General features: G+C 43.9%; 1 protein-coding gene across 10 annotated transcripts in view; it reads left to right on the top strand.

The window, feature by feature from the left end:
• The window catches only part of HAPSTR1 (HUWE1 associated protein modifying stress responses), a 172,547-nt gene that overhangs the window by 14,534 nt on the left and 136,276 nt on the right, over positions 1-21,737 (top strand). Inside the window, exons 4-5 of one of the 10 annotated variants that reach the window (XR_016387818.1) lie at positions 13,236-14,663; positions 14,867-17,176. The exons of 1 other annotated variant lie outside the window; for it this stretch is intronic. Coding sequence is in view for 4 of the 9 variants with exons in the window: in XM_022552362.3 (XP_022408070.1) it covers positions 8,721-8,965 (245 nt within the window). In the remaining 5 variants the exon portion in view is untranslated. Of the gene's footprint in view, positions 1-5,830; positions 11,134-13,235; positions 17,178-21,737 lie in introns of those variants that run through there. 8 more of the 10 variants (XR_016387817.1, XR_002641793.3, XR_016387819.1 and 5 more) reach the window with 8 other exon arrangements.

Genomic DNA, 21,737 nt, shown 5'->3' with positions numbered 1-21,737 from the left:
TTTTTGTGACCTTGCCACTCAGCAGATGCGTACGTGGCAGATTCTGTGCAGTTTCTAGGGAATATATGATTGAATAGGGGGCTTCCTTTTCTGTTGAGGCCAGTGCATACTTGGATGATTTATTTTGATGTCATATGTAAGGTGTTCTGGGGTCAGAAAAGGACATTTCGCAGTGCGGCCTGGCCATGGGTTCAGAGAAGGCTATTCTGGAGGAGGTGAGTTCTGGGCGCTTGGAATAATCTCCTTCCTGCTCTTGCTTCCCAGTCCTGAGTTAACCCATTCACCAGTCCCTCTTTCCTGGGACCACTGGAGTGATCTTTTTGATCTTGTTGCTTCACTGAAAAATAACCTTTGTATCCCTGTGTCCTCTAGGATGAAGCCTGAACTGAGCACAACATTGTAAGACTCTTGTGGTTTGATCTGACCTTGGGTCAGATATCTTAGCTATACTGTGTAATCTTTTGAATACCTTCATGCTCTTTTCTAAGGTTTCCTTCTGCCTGTTCATCCCTTCAGACAGATCGAACATCTGTGACGAAGCTTTCCTTCAGTTCTCCCGATTTTCTCCAACCTTCCCTGAGCTGGGTGTCTGCTCTCCCCTTTTGCTTTGCTTCCATAGCTATCCCTTCCCATAGACTGGGGCTACAGTGGTGCAGGGACCATGTCTTGGAGCTTCTGGCTTTAACAGAACCTGGCATAGATGTGTTCTGAGCTTAATACAGGGATTCAGAGGTCTGCTAAGTCAACGCAGTGGGGGCAGAGAACCTTTCCAAAGAGTTGAGGCTTACAGATCCCCAGGTGACTGCAGTATGAGGAGGGTGAGGAGAATGGAGAACAGAGCCGGGTGTATCTTAGTGCTGTAAAGTCAGCTCTTCACACTGAACAACTGAGTCTTGGAGTGGGGCCTGAGGGTGATGTACCTTTAGAGCGGTTCTTTCAGTGTTTACTTCACGTCAGCATCCTGCTGAGGAGGGTCTCATTTAAAACTAATACTTCCCCTGGATTATTGCCGTTTTATTGATGAAGAAGGCTTATTTGGCTAAAATAGACCAGGTCAGTAAATGGTAGAACAGATATTCCAGATCTGTCTGGTTCCCCAATTCAGTACCTCTACATGTGTACATTTGGGGTTTCTTCCCCCCCCCCCCTTAGTAGGGCTGGTGGATGGCATGGGAAAGGTCTCCAGGCTTGTTTTTCTTCGCTAAAGACATCAGACTATATACATAAGTTTGGTATTTCTTGCTGGAGTTTTTCCCCATAAGTGAATCTGGATAAGTAGGCTTGAAGATGGATGGCTTTAACCTGTATTTCTGGTTCATTTTAGCAGGAAGAGTATTTAGGCTTTGTACATAGGCTGCGTTCCCAGCATGACCTTGGGCAAGATGGCTAATGTCTCCAAGGCAGTCTCCTGAAAAGGAGATACATAAAGTGAGAAGCAGAGTACCCACCCTTAAACAAAGTGTTCTTTGCCTTGAGAGGAGGAGGACTTCTGCTTAGTTCTAAGTCCTGAGTGCCTTCTTTGCCTCTGGATAGCATTACTGCAAAAACAGACCTGGAGGTCAGGTGGCCTTTGAGGGTACTTTTTCTCCCTTTTCAGGAAGGGTGGCTTTTTAAATTGCAGATAATCATTCCAGAGGAAGGGATAATTAAAAACTTAGTGTTAACTACCTACTTATATCACTTGCTGAGATCTTGAGCTTCTTTTATGTTGGTATAAACTGGTGAAGTTGGTGATGTTCTCTCTGTCTACTGGATGAAGAGATTCTGAGCTGATTTGCCCAAGCTAGTGCTGTGTCTAGAAAGCCTTAGATTGAAATCTGGTTTCCTCATTTTGGGTTCTGTTTGTCATCATAGGGATTAGGTAAAAAGGGTCCAGAGCTAGAATGGGGCACATATGTGGAAGATAGAGACCTGGATGGGAAAGTAAGCCGGGTGCCAAGTCAGACTTCACTCATTTGCTAACTTTATTAAAAACCTGCTCTCAGTCATTTCATAGGTGGACTTTGTATGTTTTTGCCCCTGGTTCAGACTGTTCCATAAAAATTGGAGACACTTGGTTTTATTGGTAGTTGTAAAAGTCATTTTGATGGCATTCTCTTGACTGTAGTACAGGGAACTAAAACCCCATTGGGACTGGGTTGACCCTCTGTAAAATTCATCAGTTCACACAGGGTCTGGGTGTTAAACTAGTCACTGGTGGGAACCATTGCTGTCATTGGCATTTGGCTTTAAGATATCTCCTTGCTCAAGTTCAAGTTCCTTTTGTATTTAAACAACAAAAGTTTAAAAAAGACAGTGGGCTGCTTCATTTGTAAGTACTGAAAGGGTCTTAGGCAAATGCAGGTAGTCTAGCCTTTAATATGATATTGGAGAATTTCCCCCGAAAAAGGAAAGTAACAAAAGAAAAGGTTTTTGTTTTGATTGTCTGTTTTTGAGAAAACACTGTGTGTGTTAAAAGATAGCTTTTTTAGCGAGGGTTAAAGTCTGAAGCTTTTTAGTCTGGAAACTGTGTGTGTGTGTGTGTGGCTGGCTGTGGTGTTATGAGTTCTGATTTCTGCAATTAAAATCCTTCTGTGGAAGGTGTGGTCATTTAAAAATGCAAGTGTATCTTGTCATTCTGTAGCCTTTCGTATTTCCCAACATTTACAGTAAACAGCCAAGCATTCTATTTATTAGAGGCTAGTGATAGGGGCAGGTGATACAAAGATGAATCACATAATCTCTCAAGGAGTTTCTAGCCTAATAGAATTGTACTATTAGACAGTTTGAAGTGTAATCCCAGGCAATCAGATTGAGGCACAGTGCCATCACTTTAGGAGTTACTAGGCTCTATATCTGGCCTCTCTTTTGTCGTAACAAAGTCTTTTTCTGGCATATGTGGTGATCCTTAGTCTCTTAAATCATTAAATTGCTTGACAAGATTCTTGGATCTGGAGAGACTGGGTATAGGGCCATATAAGAAAAATGCATTCATTTGATACCATATTCAGGGGTGTAAGGTCAGGTAGGAATTTTTACTTTAGAAAAAAATGTAAGGCAGATTCTGAATTTGTCATAAAATGGATCCCTTCTTCTAGAGTTTTGGAAAGCTGTGAATTTAGGCAGCATGGACCAATAGGATTTTCTTGCTCCTTCGAGCCACAGGTTTTGTAGCTTTTGTTATTTTGTCAGAACATTCTTTGGCCTGTGTGTAGTAGAGAAGTTACCAAATTTCGGTGAGAACAAATCTTCCTGATAAAATTGAGATCTGTACATTTAAGAAGAAATTTGATTATTTATGCTTGGTTCTGTGTCTCTCCCCTTTTCTATCACTCTTCATTCCTTCCGTTGATAAAGCTAAATATATAGAAACAAACATTGACAGCCACACAGATACTTAGGTTAAGTGCTTTTTAAACCAATGGTACAGTATGAAAGAAACTTCTTGGCAATTTTCTGTTGTAGAGAATTAATTAGAACTGACCTGTGGGGGATTTATATCCAACCACCTTTCAAAATCCCTTTTCCTCCTCTTGCCCACACTCCTAGCACAATGTGTGGAACACAGTAGATTCTTAATAAATGCTTGTTGAATGTTGCATTCTGCATCTTCTTGAAATAACAGAACTGTCAATAGTCATTTAATAGTAAAATGTTTTAAAAACTTATTTGGAAATTAAGATGTAAGAGATTAATGCACCAAAAGCAAATCTCATCTCTTAATTGCTTAAGATTGATTATTTCAAGTAACCTTCTTTAATGGAAACTCTTGTGAAGGCTGGAATTTTTAAATTATACCCTTTGTTCAGATCAGCCTCTGAGAACAAGAACAATTAAGGCAATTAAGATAGCATTAAATTTTTGATGAAAAGTTGGCATTTTCTGTATATTAAGATTAGATATTAGCTACTGAAGTTTCTGTGGGTAGGACTTAACTAAAGCTTCCAACATTAATAATACAAAACTGTTACGAATTTGCAGTAAAATTTTCTTGGACATTTTTTTCATTGAGGTGAAGTCCATGTAGCCATGCCTCAAAGCCAGTTTACTCACCTAGTACTTCCTTAATAATCCATTGGTAGTTTAACATTTAAGTTTTATTTTTTTCCACTAGTTTTCTGATTTATAAATACTAATTTCTTGGAAAATTTGAAAATTTCCAAAAAGTAAAAAATCCAGTATCTTGTTTTCCCACTATACAGAGATAACTGCAGTTAAATGTTTGGTGCATTTTCTTCCAGTCTTTTTTTTCAATGTATAAATATTAAAATTATTTCATAGTTGAGATCATGCTGCGTATATGGTACTGTATCTTGCTTTTTTCATTTTAACGTCGTGAGCATTTTTCCCATGGCATTAAAACTGTCTTTGAAAAATTGAAAGCATTTTGGGCTGTCAGCATAACTGAAAATGTTTTCTTGGTGTGACACATGTATCTTTGTAATTGGTTTGATTTAGTGTGCTTTACTTCAATAAAAGTTCAGTATTACAATTTACAGATTGGGGTGGGGAGTGGTATCTACTTCAAATTACCCAAATCTTCCTAGTAGAATTCACTTTTCCAGGATTGAACTCCTCCCCTGGTGCACTTAAAACACGACATTTACACACAAGTGCTTGCTTGCTTAAAACCTCAGAATACAACTTTGTGCAAAGGGAGTGTATGTCCATTTGAATAGTGCATTTCATTTCAAATGCAAGAATGCCTGTTTCTTAGGGTTCCCAGTCAGAATGTTAATCACTTTGTCCAAGTTGTGGGGATTTCACATCCCCCTTCTGCCGGAGATGAGAGAGCTGGTGGCGCAGACCTGCAGAGGGTCCTGGACCTGTGCTGAGTGGAACCACAGTAAACAGTCTGCCTTGTCTCCTCCAGGGCGAGTCTCGAGTCTCGCAGGTGCTGAAGGGGGCTGGGAGGCCAGCAGAAAGGGTAGAGGCGGCCTCTAGGCCACTTCCAGGGCTGCCGGATGGAGGAAGGGAGGCTGGCTGGGCTCTGCATTTGCTCTTTCTGTGTGACCTAACTATGTGCTGGTAAACTGGAATTATATGTAATTAATTCTGAAAACAGGATTTTCTTATGACCCTAAGCATGACCTTGGTATGAAAATAATAGTTCTGTGCTACTTTTTAACAATTTGCCATGTAACCTAGATTCCTATAACTTGGACTGTAACTTTGTTTTAGCTCATGTGGGAGCTTTCTTTTCAAAGTATGATTAAATCCTCTTGATCTTTTTTCCACCCCTGCACTAATCCTTTAAAATGAATGCAGAAACTTTTAAAACTGATAAGTTTATCTTGTATTAAGCAATGGAGACTTTTCTGTCTAATCATACTACTTGTTCTACTGCTTTTTGTCAATTGATATTCCCATAGCCCTTTTGAAAAAGTGTGTTTTTGGTAGAAATTAAGTTGTATGCCCTTGGGCCATACAACTTAGTTTTTAGTTCTGAAGCATGTTTAGATTCTCTGTACTTGTATAGGCCTGATTGTTCATGTGGCTTAGCTAAGGTTTCCTAAAGCATCTTCTAGTAGCTGTCATTGGTTTATAAAATAAAATTTGGGTTGTTTAAAATATATATTTTTTGGTTGTTAATCTTAATTTTTTTTTGACACTTGTGAAAAGTCTTTTGGGGGAAGATTAGATAGTTAAACTTTGAAAAGAATTTTCACTGCTGAGAGTAGATAATAATAAATAGGTAATGTTGCACATTGTGATTTTGCTTTAGCTGTCAAACTAAGCCCAGAGTCATACACCCAAAAGAAAAAAGATTATGGTTTTCTGGAAGTTACTGGGGAATTTTCAAATTGACCAAATTGATGTTTAATCTCTCTTCTTTTTTCATGGAGGATAGCAGTTGAAGGATTTGCTTGAGGTGCCTCTTCACTTCTGATGGAGCGTTTTGAGCCTTGGGTGTTAAACATACAGCTACGTGGCTCCTACATTAACAAGAGGGGCATTGGAGCAGGGTTTGTTGAGTTCTTTTTTGGGTATTGAATGCTTAGGGGATCCTGAGTTCAATTACTGAAGTAGCCCGGTTTATTGCTGAGGGCCCACATTTTGCAGCATAATTACCGTAGACTCTCCTGCATTATGAAACAGGTATGAAAAGGTGGTCTCAAGTACACAGACACCTTTCAGTATGTTACGGGCTGCGAGATTAGGAAAAAAGGCACAGCTCTCCCCCCTCAAGGAGTTTACAGTCTTGGTGGAGAACTTAAAAACAGAAAAAGAAAAAACCAAACCCAGCAAGTTGGGAATAATTGAGTTTTAACTTCATGGCAAAGATTTAAGTGAAGAGAGCCACCTGGGTATATATTTCCTGGCATTGGAGAGGTGAATAAACATCAACAGCTTTGGATTTCAGACTGACGGGTAGGGCTCTGAAGCATTCTGTTATGTGCCAGGCACTGTGTTCATGAGATACAGATGTAAAGACACAGTATCTATAGGAAGAGATAAGCAATGGTGCTGTGCTATGTGAAATCAGCCCGAGGCGTTTCTTTCCCTTCTTTTTAACTTTTAATAAAGTTGTGTGGGCTGGGGAAGAAGCAGCGTGGTTTTTTTCTGAAGATGTTCGGTTTGAGAGGGCCAACAGGCAGTTAGAAATATGGATGGGCCCTTGATCTCAGGAAAAAATGTCTGCTCCTGTGGCACGGATGTGGAAAATTATGCCTGTGGGTAAGCTAAGAGGCCAAGGCTCTCACCTGGGTGACATCAGCCTGTGAGGAGCAGAAGAGAAGCCTGCAAAGGCCAGTGAGGAAGGAGCAGGCAGGCTGGAGAACAGCAAAGAGGAGAGTTTCAAAGGAGAGGGAGGAGAACCAGGAAAGTAGCCTCAGACTGGGAGGCGGTGCTGGAGGAACTTGGGCCTCAGGCAGTGGGGAGCAGATGTTCGGAGGCAGGTGCAGCCCGGGCCATTTTTAGGAACTGCAGATGAGTTGATCTTGGCAGTGCATGATTATTAAGCCTTAGGATGGGAGTGAAGAGGGCAGAAGGGAGAGTTAGTTAGCTTTAGCTGCTCAGAGACAGACCTGCGAGGCAGGCCGGGCCCTAGGTCCTGAGGCTGAAATAATTTAGGCTCGAAGAGGTGGGTAGCGTAACATGAGTAGGAATTTAGATCCTGTTTGAGTCTTGGGTCCCAGCTCTTGCTTACTAGCTCTGTGACCTTGAGTGCCTTGCTCAGCCTTTTAACCTCGGCTTTTCATCGGCAAAAAAGATAACACAAATATCATAGGCTGAGTTTGAGGATGAAATTAAAAAGTGCTTATTAATACAGTGCCTGACATAGGAAGTATTCCAGTATTAGTGCTTTTATTTATTTTTAATAGGCACTAGCCTTGGAAATGAGTGAGATCAGATTTCCTCTGGCCACTAGGGGAAGGGAGAGAGGATGCATCTTCTACGGGGAGAGCAGTGAGGGGACTGGTTGGTTCCTAGCGTAGGGAGTTGAGAGCAGTTTAGAAAGGAGGTGTGGACTGCAGAACTTGATCAGCACGTATGGGAGGTGGTTGAGGCCAAGGGTTTGGGAATGTTCACAGTATTTGTAGAGTGAGAACAATGTCAAAGGGAATTTGATAGCTTTGGTGTGGTAGGAAGCAGAGAATCCTTTTTCAACTTAATGTTCAAATTTAAAGTACATTTATGGAGTAAGTGAGAATGGGCCCCTACGAAACCAACCTCTAAGCTTACTTTAAGGTACAAGTCCTATTCTTGGGAAACACTGATTATACTAGATCATATCAGTTTAGTCAAGCACTAACAAAATCCATATATGAGGCTAGGATAGCCCAAGAGGGAGTCCGTAAGAAGGAAAATCCACAGGCGGTGATGTCAGGTTATTAAATTAAATGCTGTGGTTTGTTTTCAGGCCTCTCATGCCTTTCACAGGCGTATCCTGAACATTTTGAAGCAGAACATACAATGGCCTCCTTTAACTGTTCAGGGGTCTAAGGAATGAGTGTCTGACCATGAGTGCTGGAATACTCTGGATTTAGTAACTCTTAACCTTGAAGGCAAGGCAGCAGGATTTTTTATACCACCCTTGTTCTCCCGCCCCCCAAAGGATTAGAGATGATGCTGAGTGAGGCTGCCCTAAGGGGTATATACCAAGTATAGCATAGTCCAGACCTTGGGGTGATCATATAGCCTCATTTGTCCAGGGCAGAATCACTTTGTATTTGATGTCCCAGGATCATTTTTAATAGTGACCCTTTTTCATGTTCAGTAGTGTACTGTTTTAGATGCTAAATTATAAACTCGCCTTATCTATAGAAATGTCAGAATAAGCCCACTCAGGCCTGGAAGTGACTGCATGCTCCCCTGTTGCACACACACACAGCACAGGGATCTATTGGAACAGTGACTTTGTATAACCAAAATCTTCTCCTGTTTAAAGCAAGCACCTCCTTCCTCAGCTCTAAGTTACCTATAGTCCGTACCTAGTAGAGTAGATGGCAGGATTTCATAATGGAGTTGTACACCTAGCATGGTGCCTGCCGCATAATAAGCTTCCAGTAATTGGTAGTAACCGATATTGTAAATATTGGTAGTATTACCAGTGAACATCTCCTATGTCAAAGCCAGATGATTCGTTCTTCCAGGAAAAAACTGCTGCCTGGTGACCCCCTTGCAAGGAAAATAGGCAGACATCCTTTGACACTATGACGACGTTGAAAGTAAAGTTGGGTTGCTTTCAAGAGGGTTAAATAATCGAGCAACTCTAAAACCTTTTTTCTTCTTCCTAGGTCTTAGTGGTGCAATGGCTAGTATAAGCGTGCGTTCGAGTACCCCAGGCTCTCCTACACATGTAAGCAGTGGATCGAATGCTAGTCGAAGGAGAAATGGACTCCATGATGTCGATTTGAACACTTTCATATCAGAAGAAATGGCACTCCACTTGGACAATGGTGGAACTAGAAAGCGTACCTCAGCCCAGTGTGGCGATGTCATTACAGACTCACCAACCCATAAACGCAACAGAATGATCTAAACTGCAAACATTTTCACACCCACCATGCTGCTTGAAAGCCACTTGATCCTCAACATATACTATTATTGCAAAGGAAACATGAGGCCATCTTCCCTTGTTCACTGTTTAAGACAAGTGAATTCTATAGTGGTTGCCATAAAAGGAAGTTCTAGGTATTTACAGTAGATGCCTCTTGTAACTATGGCTTTCTTAAAACTATAGTCCTAGCAGAGGACATCAGATATCGTGTAGTCGTTAGCAAGATCATCATAGGCAAACATATATCCGTTTCAAGGCTAAAAGTGACCTTAACTGTATTTATTCTCAAAGGGAAAGGAAGTATCAGATGTTTATTTGGTTATAGAACGCTTTTTTTTTGGGGGGGTGGGCTCCATTTCCTGTGTGTTGAGTATTTTGCTTCAACAGTATTGCCAGGTTCCTAAAATTGTCTAAAACACGTGATTTGGCTTCCTCGTCAAATCGCCAGGCTTCCATTTTTGCAGCAGCACTGTACCATGCACCTGGTTTCTCTCTAGTAACAGTGTGCAACTTCTGATTATTGAACTGTGCCCTATTTTTAGTTTTCAAAGCAGTTTCTAATTCTGGTGATTGTGTGATGTAAAGAGGTGCTATGATGGTCATGCAATTAATACTTAATATCGAATCAATACACAACTTTATTGGATTCACTTTGTGTGTGTTAGTGCTCTAAAAGTAGCAATATTATTAAATTGCCCCCAGATTAACCTTGTAGGATTGAAATACTCATTTTTAAGACAAGTACTACTTCCCATGCAGGGTACTGTCCTTATGGTAAATGTAAACATGTAGACTGCATTCATGGTGACCTAAAGTAGAGAGGTCATGAACTTTATGGGCTTCCTTTTTGGTTCAGTATTAGTGAGAGCGAGATGGATGGTGGGAGGGTAGGTATTCTAGTCTGTTATATTCTGTTTAACATTTTTCATGAATGTTCTACTTTGTGCAGTTTCCATTGGAATGGGAGGAAGATAAAGGTCTTTTATCTGCTAATAATGTGATCACACCTTAAATAGTGAAACCCAACTCTCCAATCCCTCTCCTATAAAGTGCAGTTTGGAATCTCATTCTGGAAAAGATGGAATCGCATGGAGGTTCTCTAGATGTTAGGTAGACTTAAATAAAAGTTCTCAATAGATTCCTCTTTTGAGTAAATATAAGACCTCTTGTACCTACAATGTTTTAGAGCATGTTTCATCTTCATTTTTAATATCTTGAACTGAATGGTAGTCTTTTTTTAGATGAAGAACTGATGTCAGCCTGCCAGGTACTGTAATTTATTCTATCATATTATTATCAATGTATCAAGTAGGACAGTGAAAATGTTTCCTTGCAAACTTGTAGCTCAGTATCAGTTACTTTCTGTTTTTATCCTTAAAAGACCATTGCAAATCAGTGTAAGGGTTTTTCCAGTAATTACTCACAGCACTTTGTTAAAGTTTGCAATTTCTTCAGCCATTTAATAATCTTTCTGTGAAGAAACTTTGCTAAGTTAACCATAATATTCATTGACTGGGTGGGATGTGAATGTAATGTGTGAACTGAAGAAGTTCTGTATTCACTATAGATACAGCCCTTATTTAAAAAAAGTCAATTCCATACTAAACCTAGGAATGAAAGTGAGGCATTTCTAAATTTTTGCAAAAGTGGATCATTTTTTTTTGTTTGAATATGATAGGAAGAATTATAGCAATGTATCATTTTACCGGAAACGGGTGAGCCTATGTATTATGAATACTTTCAGGCTTCCCTTTGGAATATATCAAGAAATGAATCTGGAGTTATCTTTGTTTTTCTATCGTTGTAAATTTAGATTCTGGAATTGGGTTTGGTGGTGTGAAGCATTGCTCACAAGCAGCCAGAACTCCTCTTCCTAAAGGATTTTGAGGCTGAGGAACACATATTTAATCTCCCCTTTATGCCTTGGTTCTAGTTCCTCTTTCCAAGTTAGTAACAACAGAAAAAATTTTTTTTGGTGGTTTTTGTTTTAGTTGGTGCTCTGAAGCTTAATCTCAATACCCTTTACTCTCGATTGTCAAATTTTGATAAAACATGTGCCATTTTCTTTGGTAAGAGAAAGCAGGTCTTCACGTCTGCCAGAACACAATTTATATATCTTATTGGCTCCATTAAACTTTTTGAAAACTTTAGCATTTGTTAGTTTTTTCCATTGCATTTAATTCTAAATGCTCTGTTACCCAGCAGTAACTCTTCCCCCCATCTCCGTCCCGTTGCTCTCCTGTGCCACCCGAGCACAGAATAAACCAAGACCTAGGAGTAGAAAGGGAAATGATTTCTCTTAGGAAAACTTAGTTCTGACTGCTAGATTTTTGCAGCCTTTCTTTGTGCCATTTTAGATGCAAAACAAATCATGGAAGATTGCATATTTGTGTGATACTTTTTAATGTTGGGTTTTTTTTTTTTTCTTCAGTCTCTTGAGAACAGTGTAGGCTGACAGTTTACTTTGGGGGAACAGAACCTCTTTTCATCTTAAGCTAGATTCTCTGATTCTTTTAGACGTCATAGCTTATGAGTTCTGTTCCTGTTACCCTAACTTGGCATGAGTGGGTTGAGTTATCCTTAAGCTGCAGTGTTCTGAGCATGGCTGAAGCATTAAAAACTTAAGTATATAATGTTTGGTATTTTATAGAACAAAATTAATGGAAAGCATTTGGCTGAATCTAAAGACCTGCAGTCAAATTCTTCATTGTGGTTTACCCAACTGGAGTAGTGGTACACACCTTAAATCATTCAATGAATAAATAATTTAAAAAACCAAAAAACTATGGGGCTTGTCTGCAGTTTTGTTTTGGTCATCACATCTGAACAACTTTGACATAATCAGATGAAGTTCAGGCTTAAAAAATAACTAGCCAAAATATTTTTCCCAAGGGCTACTGGAACTCATTAAACTTGAGTTACTGTGGCTTTTGGGCCTTAAGGTTGCCTTACAGCAGTGAAAGCTGGGCTAATTTGCTGAACAGTAAGGGGAGTCGCCAAGGCCTGGCCAAGAGGGTGAGCTAGCCTCAGTGCAGTGAAGGTGAAAGATGCCAAGAGATGATTTGGAAATGGGCCTTTAGCTGGGGACACAGGCAGCACAGTTAATTTCAGAAAATGATTATGAGTGGATCAGTAAGTTTTTGGCACCATTACTACCTGAGCTTTTTGAGAGGTATAGTGACTGTTAGCAGATTAATCTCATTACATTTTATTTTGTATAGCTTGCTACTACCTGCCACTTCATCCATTAGGTTGGTTAGGTGTCTAGTTAGGAGGTTGGGAATCTTTCATAGGTAGGTTCTGGACTCTTGGAGTGCAGTTATGTGAAAGCTTCCGCCAGAAGAAACCCTTGTTTATTTTAAACTTAAGATTCATATGTTTAATTTAGTTAAGTTTAGGAGGTTATTCTGATCAGATGTTGTTATAGTACCTGCTCCCTCCTTGAAAGCTGTTACAACTTTGATCAATTCAGATGACCTCACCTGGTATGTCTTGCTTCCACACCCCACGCTGGAATGTTTGTGAGGTGTGTGATGTTTTAGTGGGGTCACTGTGTTGTACTGATGCACTTGACAAGGTTTTGCTTCCTGTGATGGGCCCTGCATGTTCTCTGTGGAGTCCAGCACAGAGTAGCCCGTGAGAGTCCAGCACAAATTTTGTGGCCCTCGGCAAAACTGGGAAGTTTCATTGATGTTATTCCAAATTTCTGATGGCCCCTCATTTTATTTGTGTTGAGTTAATGCTTAAAAAAATTTTTTTTAACAGGAAAAATCCAGCCACACAGCAGCTTATAGTATATGCAGGTCTTTCTGCATGAGAATGTATATGGTGATATTTTGTGACTAAATAGAATTCCATGGTATGTCTGGGCCTTTATGGTGGGTCCCAGTTTTTTCCAGTTAGTAACAGTGAACACTCAAGTTTTTTTTAGGTTCCTATGGGATAAATTTCTGCAGGTAAAGTTGTTGGTTCAAAGGAATTCATATTAAATTTCATATTAAAATTCAATATTAAAATACTGATATACTTTAATATTGTATACATATAATATTGTATATATATAATGTATATAATATTTAATATACTTTAATATTTAATATTTAATAAAGAAGGAGGATCGGCTAATACTTCCATCAACATGGTTATAAGAGTGCCTTTCCCCCTACATCTTAGCCAGTGTTGGGTAGCTGTACTACTTGCAGAGAGAAATGATCTCACGATTTCCATTTGCCTTTTGCCCCCTTGTATGAAGGAGGAACCTTTGCTTGAAATCATGTGGATTTGAATGCTGACCCCTCCACTCACTAGGTGTGGGAGCCTGGGTAAGTTTGCCTCTCTGGGCTCAGTTTCATCATCTGTGAAATAGAAAAAAATGATGTGAAGCTTAGTGACTTGAATTCTGTGGATACATTTACATCTGCATTTATAATCTATCTTCCATCAGTGGAGCCCTTATTAACTCTGGAATGTGGCTGATAGTTTTTTTTTTTTTAATGTGCCATTGAAAAGATTAACATATTCGTTTTTATAAAGAAAATTAAAATGTCAAACATTAGCGTAAAGGCTTTTCAGCCCTCTCCAAAGGTAAAAACTGGATAGTTTTGGAGAGTAACCTTCCAAACAATTTTCTGTAGGTTTCTAAGTCCTTCATGCGTGTGGCCACTCAGCTGTGCTGGTTGACTCCTGTGTAGGAGTTAGTGCTGGATCACACACTTGAGTGATGTGAGAGACTGGAACGTGGAAGCTCCAGGCTTGAAAATGGGCTGATTTCACCATGTCCTGGGACAGTTTGAGACCAGAGGGGTAGGTACCAAGCACAAGGTGAAGCTTGCGGTCTGTGTAATGATTAGTTTTTAGGGCAAAAGTTTGTCTACATGTTCGTGAGATCCTACTTTCAAGAATGAAGTTGAACGCCTACCTAGGATGCCACAGGCCAGCAAGTACAGGTGACCTTCCTTTATGAGTCCTTAATCCTCGAGTTGGGGAGCCAGGCCTTCAGAACCCAGGGGACTGGGTGCTGGGTGGGCGTGTCCGCTCTGAGTTCAGTGCAGGTCCCGGTTGTGCTTTATTGCAGCACAGCGGCGCTTGGTAGGGCTGGGGTAGTCCTCTGCTGCGGATCTGGTGGGTGTGTGCTTTGAGCTACCTGAAGTGTTTAGGGTTCCGATCGTTCATGGAGCTGTCATTGAGAGTGCCAGGAGTCCTAGGCTTTATCCAGCTGCAGCAGTGAGGAAGGCTCAGCAGGTGTGCAGCCTGAGGAAGAAGGGCTGGGGATGCTGGGCCAGCCCGCCCCCACTGGTTTCCCTGGGGTGCTTTCAGCCCCTCGGTCCCCGGTGGGCTGCTAATCCAGATGACCCCCGTAAGTCCACCAAGGTATGTGCCACTATACCTTTGGGATTTGTGGAAGGATTCTCAGGCCATTGGTATCTGTTCCTTAGGGGTGGTGGTGATGCTGGGCTGAAATTCCTGGGGGAGAGGAGAACATTGATCAAATCATGGAGGAGGCTGATTGCTTTTTTCACCCATCTCTTCTGCAGTGAGTCTCACGACCACAAAGGCAGTGTTGATTTCAAGGTGTATCTAGAAGTTTGTTAACTACCACGAAGTTCTGATGTGCTGTTTGGGGCTTCTTGGGTTAACATAAATGTCTACAGAACTGTGTTTGCTTACACAATTATATTTGGTACGTTAAGGCTTGTCTCTTGCCCATCTCAGTGTTTGAGCATTTGGACTGTGATCCACAGAAAGAAACACCTTTCTCTTGAAGACCTAGTGTGGACACATGCACACACACACACCCCACAACTGAAACAAGTTGTAGAGAATTGTTACCTTTTTGTGTGTGGTGCACTTGACTTTATGATTTCTTGCTATTTCTCTACATAGTATGCTGTCTGTGAACTACTACACTGATTTCCCACCCAGTTTGAAAACCTGGGAGCTCTGGATATCAGCGCCTGGCACAAAGTGTAGGAACTTGGACATTTCTTGAATGAGTGAGTAGATAAAGGTGGCTTGAAATTTTCTAGATTTTCATGAAAAGTCCCTCTTTTTCCCTATGGACCTTCACAGTCTGTCAAGAACCAGGGTATGGTGGTCAGTGAGGTGAGCGCTGTCTCCTCTCCGAGGTGAGGTGAAGATGCCTGGGACGACAGCTGCAAGTGGGAAGCACACCCAGGAGCCGCTCAATATGGTCACCTCCATTGTCCACCTGGCTGGATAAAATCCCCTTAGAGTGTGAGAAGGATCTCTCCTGGGTTCTACGCTCGACTCCAGCTCCTTTTGCTATTTCGTCTCCTCTCCAATTCCGTGGTTCTCAACTTACCTGCACATTAGAATCAGCCATGGTCAGGTGTACCCCAGACACACTAGATGAGACTCCTTGGGGTAGGACCCAGGCACTAGCATTTTTCAAGCTCCTCTAGTGACAGACAACTGTCCAAGGACCTCTGGTGGGTTCTTCAGAGAATCCAGAGGGGAATGGTGCTTTGGCCCTTTCCAGATTGTTTATTGGGCAGGTGACCAGTGGCACCGGGCTCTCAGGCCAGCCCTGAGGCTGAGGGCAGCTGGTCCTGTACCCCGCCGCTCCCCTTAACTGCCTGCCCAGCCACCTTCAGTCCCTTAGGCCTTCAGGAAGTCTGGACATTCTTCTGGGGCAGGCTGTTTTACTGGGCGTGGCAGGGGGAAGTTTGCACCCACAAGGCCCCAGGGCGCTGTGAATCATGACTCACCAGGAGTGACCCAGCAGTCTTGCCCCAGGAGGTGACTCTCCTGCACCTGGCGCGACTGTCACCTTGGAAGAGGTTTAAAAATACAGATTCCTGGACTCCCCACCTACATACAGAATCCAAAGGTCTGGGGTGGGGACAGGGTTTCTGTTTTTAAAAGAAGGCAAATTAAAAAATAAAAGTGGGTCCTAAGTCCTACTACCTGGTTACCTCTACATTTTAAAAATTTTATTGGTAACACATGCACTTGGGAAAATAGTACAGAAAGGTTCGTGTGTGGAGTTGAGCCTGGGGTTGAGCGGCCTTCTGCCCCTGAGGGAAGCTGGGCCAAGGCCGGGGCTGATGGGCACAGCAGGAAATGAAGGACCTTGGTCCCAGAGCGTGCCAGCCATTGCATTTACTCAGCTTGGAATCCTGTTTCAAGGAGCAGTTCCCCGTTGCAGGAAATCAGGGTGGGATGCAGACCCCCAGTCTCCCTACCTTGTCAAGAGTTACTGGGTGCACTTTAGAAAGAATTTCTGTACATGTACTTAAATATACGTATTCCTGAAAAACGATACAAAAAGGGTCACATGCACTCTCAACTGCACTTTTTGTTTTCAGTTAAAATAAGTTGGAGGGCTTCCCTGGTGGCGCAATGGTTAAGAATCCGCCTGCCAATGCAGGGGGACATGGGTTTGATCTATGGTCCAGGAAGATCCCACGTGCCGTGGAGCAACTAAGCCCGTGCGCCACAACTACTGAGCCTGCGCTCTATAGAGCCCATGAGCCACAACTATTGAGCCTGCGCGCCTAGAGCCCGTGTTCCACGACAAGAGAAGCCACCGCAATGAGAAGCCCACACAGTGCAAGGAAGAGTGCCCTTGCTCCTTGCAACTAGAGAAAAGCCCACACACAGAAACGAAGACCCAATGCAGCTATAAATAAATTTATAAAAAAATAAGTTGGAGCTCTTCCTTTGCCAGCCTGTACACACTTGTACCTTGTATTAGTAATGAATATTGTAATGAAAAAGGGTGAAGATACCTGCCAGCTCCATTTTCCGGATGAGGAGAGTGGAGCTTGGGTGCCTGGCATTGTGGCCACTGCCCTGTGCAGGGCTGGGTGCGCAGCGGGTTCCTGGGGAGCCCTTGGGGCTGCGCTGGCCACTGTGCTCGGACGACATGGAGCCTCGTGGGTATAGTCACCCACCCACCTGGGCAAGTGTTGGCCACTCTGCCTTGCTCTCCCCGTCTGTAAGGGAGGATGAAATGGTGTGATGCCTCCCACGGAAGGATATCCGCCTCCCACGGAAGGATATCCGCCTCACACGGAAGTATACTCGCCTCACACGGAAGGATACCCGCCTCACACGGAAGGATACCCGCCTCACGGTGAGCAGCGAGTTCCTAATCCTGGCACCGGGGCCGCAAGAGAGCGTTGTCCCTTTCTCCAGGGGAGCCAGACAGTGGGGGACGCTGAGGCACCCAGGCCAGAGGAGGGCGCTCTGGGGGAGGAGGGGGCCGCCGAGGTCGTCGGGGAGAGGCACCGGGATGACGGACCCGCCCCGAAGGGAAGGCCTGGGCCTCCACCCAAGACAGCACGAGCGCGGCAGGTGGGCTCCGCGGAGCCGCCTGGGACTCGACGTCTTGGGACATGACGTCCCGGAGACTAAGCTGCTCAATGAAACCCGTTTTAAATCGGCTGGCTCTGCGCGCCTGGCGGCTGCCCGCGACCCCACATAGTGGGCTCCCCTCCAGATGTCCCGGCTTAGGTAGGCGACCAGCGGGGTCACCGCTGGTACAGGCTCACGGCAGGCAGGGGTGGGACAAGGGGCAGGTGCTTGAAGGCCGAGGGAGTTATTTCCAGGCCCTGGGCGCCGAGGTGGCCCCGTCTGAGGCTGGGGTCAGCTGTCACCCCATCTGGTGCTCTCAGCGGGCGCCAGCGATGAGGGTTTCTCTTCCTGAGCACGACTTCGCAGGGCTCGGGGGCCACCGCACTGGAACCTTCCCCAGAGGCCTCTCCTTGTGAACATTTTCTCCAAGTTGTGCAAATACTGGAATTCTTTTGATTTATGTCTGCCCCCTGGGGTGCCCTTTCACCCACTGTTGAGAAGGCTGTCACTTTATTTTTTTTGGTTCGTCTTCCATGTCATCTCATAGGACCCTCCCCTCCCCCATTATCCTCTATGCCCCTTGTTTCTAATCCTGTCGTGATTTTATTTACTGGTTTACTTTTGCGTTGTGTCTGCTTTTCCTGGAGGTCATGTGTGTTATTCACTGTCATTGTGCCTGTCACCGAGTGGACATCCTTAACCATATTTGATGGGATGAGGGGATCCCCATTTTACATATGAGAAGACAGAGGCACTGAAAGGTTAAGGGGGTGCCCAAACCAGGAGCTGAACACGTATCTGTCTGCATCTGCCCTGTCTAGAATGTACTTGTGAGCATTCCTTGTCTAGCTGAAGCTCGGGTTCAAATTCAAGAGGATTGGGACCTTGAGCAGGTTACCTTAACCTGAGCCTCAGTTTCCTCATTCAAAATAGGGATGACACTGGTTAACTACCTCCTGGGGTTGTAGGCAACAATTTCTTGTTTTGGGGGCCTGGCCAGGGACTGGAGGATGCCCATGTGAGCTGCATAACCTGGTCAACTGGACGAACTTGGATTGAGTTTGAGAACTGCCTTCAGACACACCATTCAGTGATGCAAGCGGATGCTGGAATCGCTTTCCCTCACCCGCAGAGCCATGCACCCCGCAAAGTCCTGGGCCCCCACCCCTCCCCCGGGGGCAGCTAGGGTCGTCCTTGAATATCCCCTTAAGGCTGGGAGCCTGGCAATCTCATGCAGGGACTCACTTCCTGTTTGGGCCTGGAGTTTGGAAGGTTGAAAAACAGCCAGGGTCAGCTCTTGAAAATGGCTGGGCCCGCCCACCAGAGCCTTAAAGGGACAGTCCTCCTAGGGCAGGGCTTGTACCGGGGATTCCTGGCGCTGAGTGGGTGCTGATGAATGGGCCCAGCGACCCTGGTGTCCGGATTTGAGCCCAGGGAGCCTGCCGCCAGATCCCGCAGTGCTCCTCTTTTCCCCTAAGGACACAGCCCCAAGCCCCCTCCCACCTTGCACCACCTCCCAGTGACCAGTCCAACTGCCGGACTATTTTGGAGGGACCCACACTGCCAGGACCTCACTCCCTAATTCTGTTGAACTTTGGTCTGGGCCTTCATTGTCAAACTGGGTAACAGTACCCTAGGCTGACTGAAAATTCCATGAAGTCCTGTTTGTTGGGGGTGGTGATTGAAAATTCCATGAAGTCCTGTTTGTTGGGGGTGGTCCACTCAGATGTTGACGGGGTCAGATCCATGCGTGAAGCTGGCATCCCCAGGACGAAGGTGAATTGCAGAGTGCACAACGGTTTAAGGAAGCTTGAGTTCAACACAGACTGTTGGCTCAACTGAGCACCTTCTGTGGGTGGGGATGGCTTTGGCCTTCCTTGGGTCAGGGCACCTGGGAGAATGGGTGGATGCCTTTCCAGGCTCCTTCAGGCTCCTCACCTTGCCCACCTCTAAAATGGGCCCTCTCACCGGCTCTGGATTTGGGGTCCTGGCTTGGGATACTCAGGAATCCATGAACTGTAACTCGCACTTACTTGTTCTCCGGGTTTAGTCCCTGCTCCTGGACCACCCGTCTCCCCCCCAACCCCGCCCCCGCAAACTCCCTCCCATCCCCAGACTGTGCCAGGGTTCTGGTGGTGTCTCGGGTCTGCCCTCCAGGGTTTTGCCTCAGAAGTCCTTCCTAGTCCCAGCTGTGGCTGTAATCCTTCCATTAGCCTGTGCAGGAGACAAACACATGGCTGTGAGCAAAGCAGGCTTGGGCTTTTTGGCCAAAACAAACAGAGTCCACCAATCCTGCAGGAATTTGTGCTGTGCCCACAGGGAAACGAAAGGCCAGTTGTGCTGGTAACCCCATTTATCCACTGTCTCTTGGGTGCTTTATGTGCATATATCCCATTGCAAGGTTATTGCAACCCCTAAGGCATGTGTATGTGTCTGTTTTGCCAATGGAGAAGCTACTGCTCAGAAAGCCTGAGTGACTTGTCTGAGGATACCCAGCTGGCACTCAAACTTGGAATTTCACCTCTCTAGTCCAGACTCCGTCTGTGTGATTTTCCTTTACCTGATCAAGGCACAATCCTTGTTGCCATGGAACTTGTGATCCGGTGGGGAGTGTGTCATTCGGGATCATTTTATGTGTTTAACTTTGTTTTATATTCACTCCAGTTAAATGGTGATGTTTCGTGGTCTCAGCATAAAGAGAGAGAATAGCTTCTTTTCCACTCAATCATGCCTTTTCTTCAGTATAAAAATGGGATTCTTTATTAGAATGGCTGGCACACTATTTAAAGAAACAGAACCACACAGCAGGACTAAAAAAGTAATGCTGATGTACAATCTCTGGACAGAGGATCTGAATGTCCTGGCTCCACCCCTGATGAGCTGTGTGACCTTGAGCAAACCCACTTAACTGCTCTGTGCCTCAGTTTCCTCATCTAAAACGTGGATAGGTGGTTGTCATGAGGCTTAAATGGAGTTAATGACTTAATAATCGAAAGTTCTTATAGTAGCATTTGCCATTTAGTAAGCACTGTAGAAGTGGTTTTTTTTTTACTGTGATAGAATGGATAAATATACTATGGAAGGTAAACATACTATGGAAGGGGGAATTCCCTGGCGGTCCAGTGGTTGAGGCTTCACATTAGCACTGCCGGGGGCGGGGACAGGTTCGATCCTGGGCAGGAAACTAAGATCCCACAAGCCGCGTGGCATAGCCCCCCCCCAAAAAAGGAAGGGTCCTCACCCATAGCAGATAGAGTTAATAGCCCCCTTGGTCCCTCAAACCCCTAGGGCAGGCTTGTCTTGGGGATTCCTGGTGGTGAGTGGGTGCTGATGAATGGGCCCAGGGACCCTGGAGTCAGGATTTGGGTCCAGAGAGTCTGCCACCAGATCCTGCAGTCCTCTTTTTCCCTAAGAATCCTCCTCCACCCCCTCCCACTTTTATCGCAGAGGCAATAGTTTTGACATTATTTTGGTACCTATCTTTCTGGACCAGGAATCAGTAACTACAGCCTGTATGTAGCCTCAGGGCCAAATTCTACCCCCGCCTGGTTTTGTGAATAAAGTGTTATTTACATTCGTTTGCTTACATATGGTCTAGGGCTGCATTTGCATAGTTGAATAGTTGTGACCTTACGGTTCACAAAGCCCAAAATGTTTACTCTCTGGTCCTTTACAGAAAGCTGACCTCTGCTCTAGACCATTTATCATTATATATAAAAAAAAGGAATTATATTGTAGGCATTTGTTTAGCAGTTTGCTTTTCTTCACTTAATATTAAATCAAGGACCTCCTTGGGAATTCCCTGGTGGTCCAGTGGTTGGGACTTGTGCATTCACTGCAGAGGGCCCGGGTTCAACCCCTGGTTGGGGAACTAAGATCCCCTCAAGCCACGTGGCATGGCCAAAAAAAAAAAGGGAAGGAAAAAAAAAGATCTCTCCACACGCAGACCAGCCTGCTGCTAGTATTTCAGAGTTTGGCCATCCCATAATTTATTAGCCCATCTCTGTGATGTCATTTAGTTTATTTCCCTGTAGTCTATTGCAAAAAGTGCTGCAGTGATTCTTTTGTGTATATGTGTGAGATTTCTAGATACCAAGAAATAGAAATTCTGGGTCAAAGCATACATACGTTTAAGAGTTGGATGGAGACTGTCAAATCTTCTTCTCAAAAGGCCAGTTTACCATAATTCAAAAAGAGTCATGTACCAAAATGTTCATTGCAGCTCTATTTACAATAGCCAGGACATGGAAGCAACCTAAGTGTCCATCAACAGATGAATGGATAAAGAAGATGTGGCATGTGTATACAATGGAATATTACTCAGCCATAAAAAGGAACAAAATTGAGTTATTTGTAATGAGGTGGATGGACCTAGAGTCTGTCATACAGAGTGAAGTAAGTCAGAAACAGAAAAACAAATACCGTATACTAATGC

This window comes from Delphinapterus leucas, chromosome 15 (assembly GCF_059928025.1).
Source record: "Delphinapterus leucas isolate spDelLeu-1000000601 "Yukka" chromosome 15, BTC_Dleu_Yukka2, whole genome shotgun sequence".
NCBI lineage: Eukaryota > Metazoa > Chordata > Mammalia > Artiodactyla > Monodontidae > Delphinapterus > Delphinapterus leucas.
This window is presented reverse-complemented; position numbering and strand designations above follow the sequence as displayed.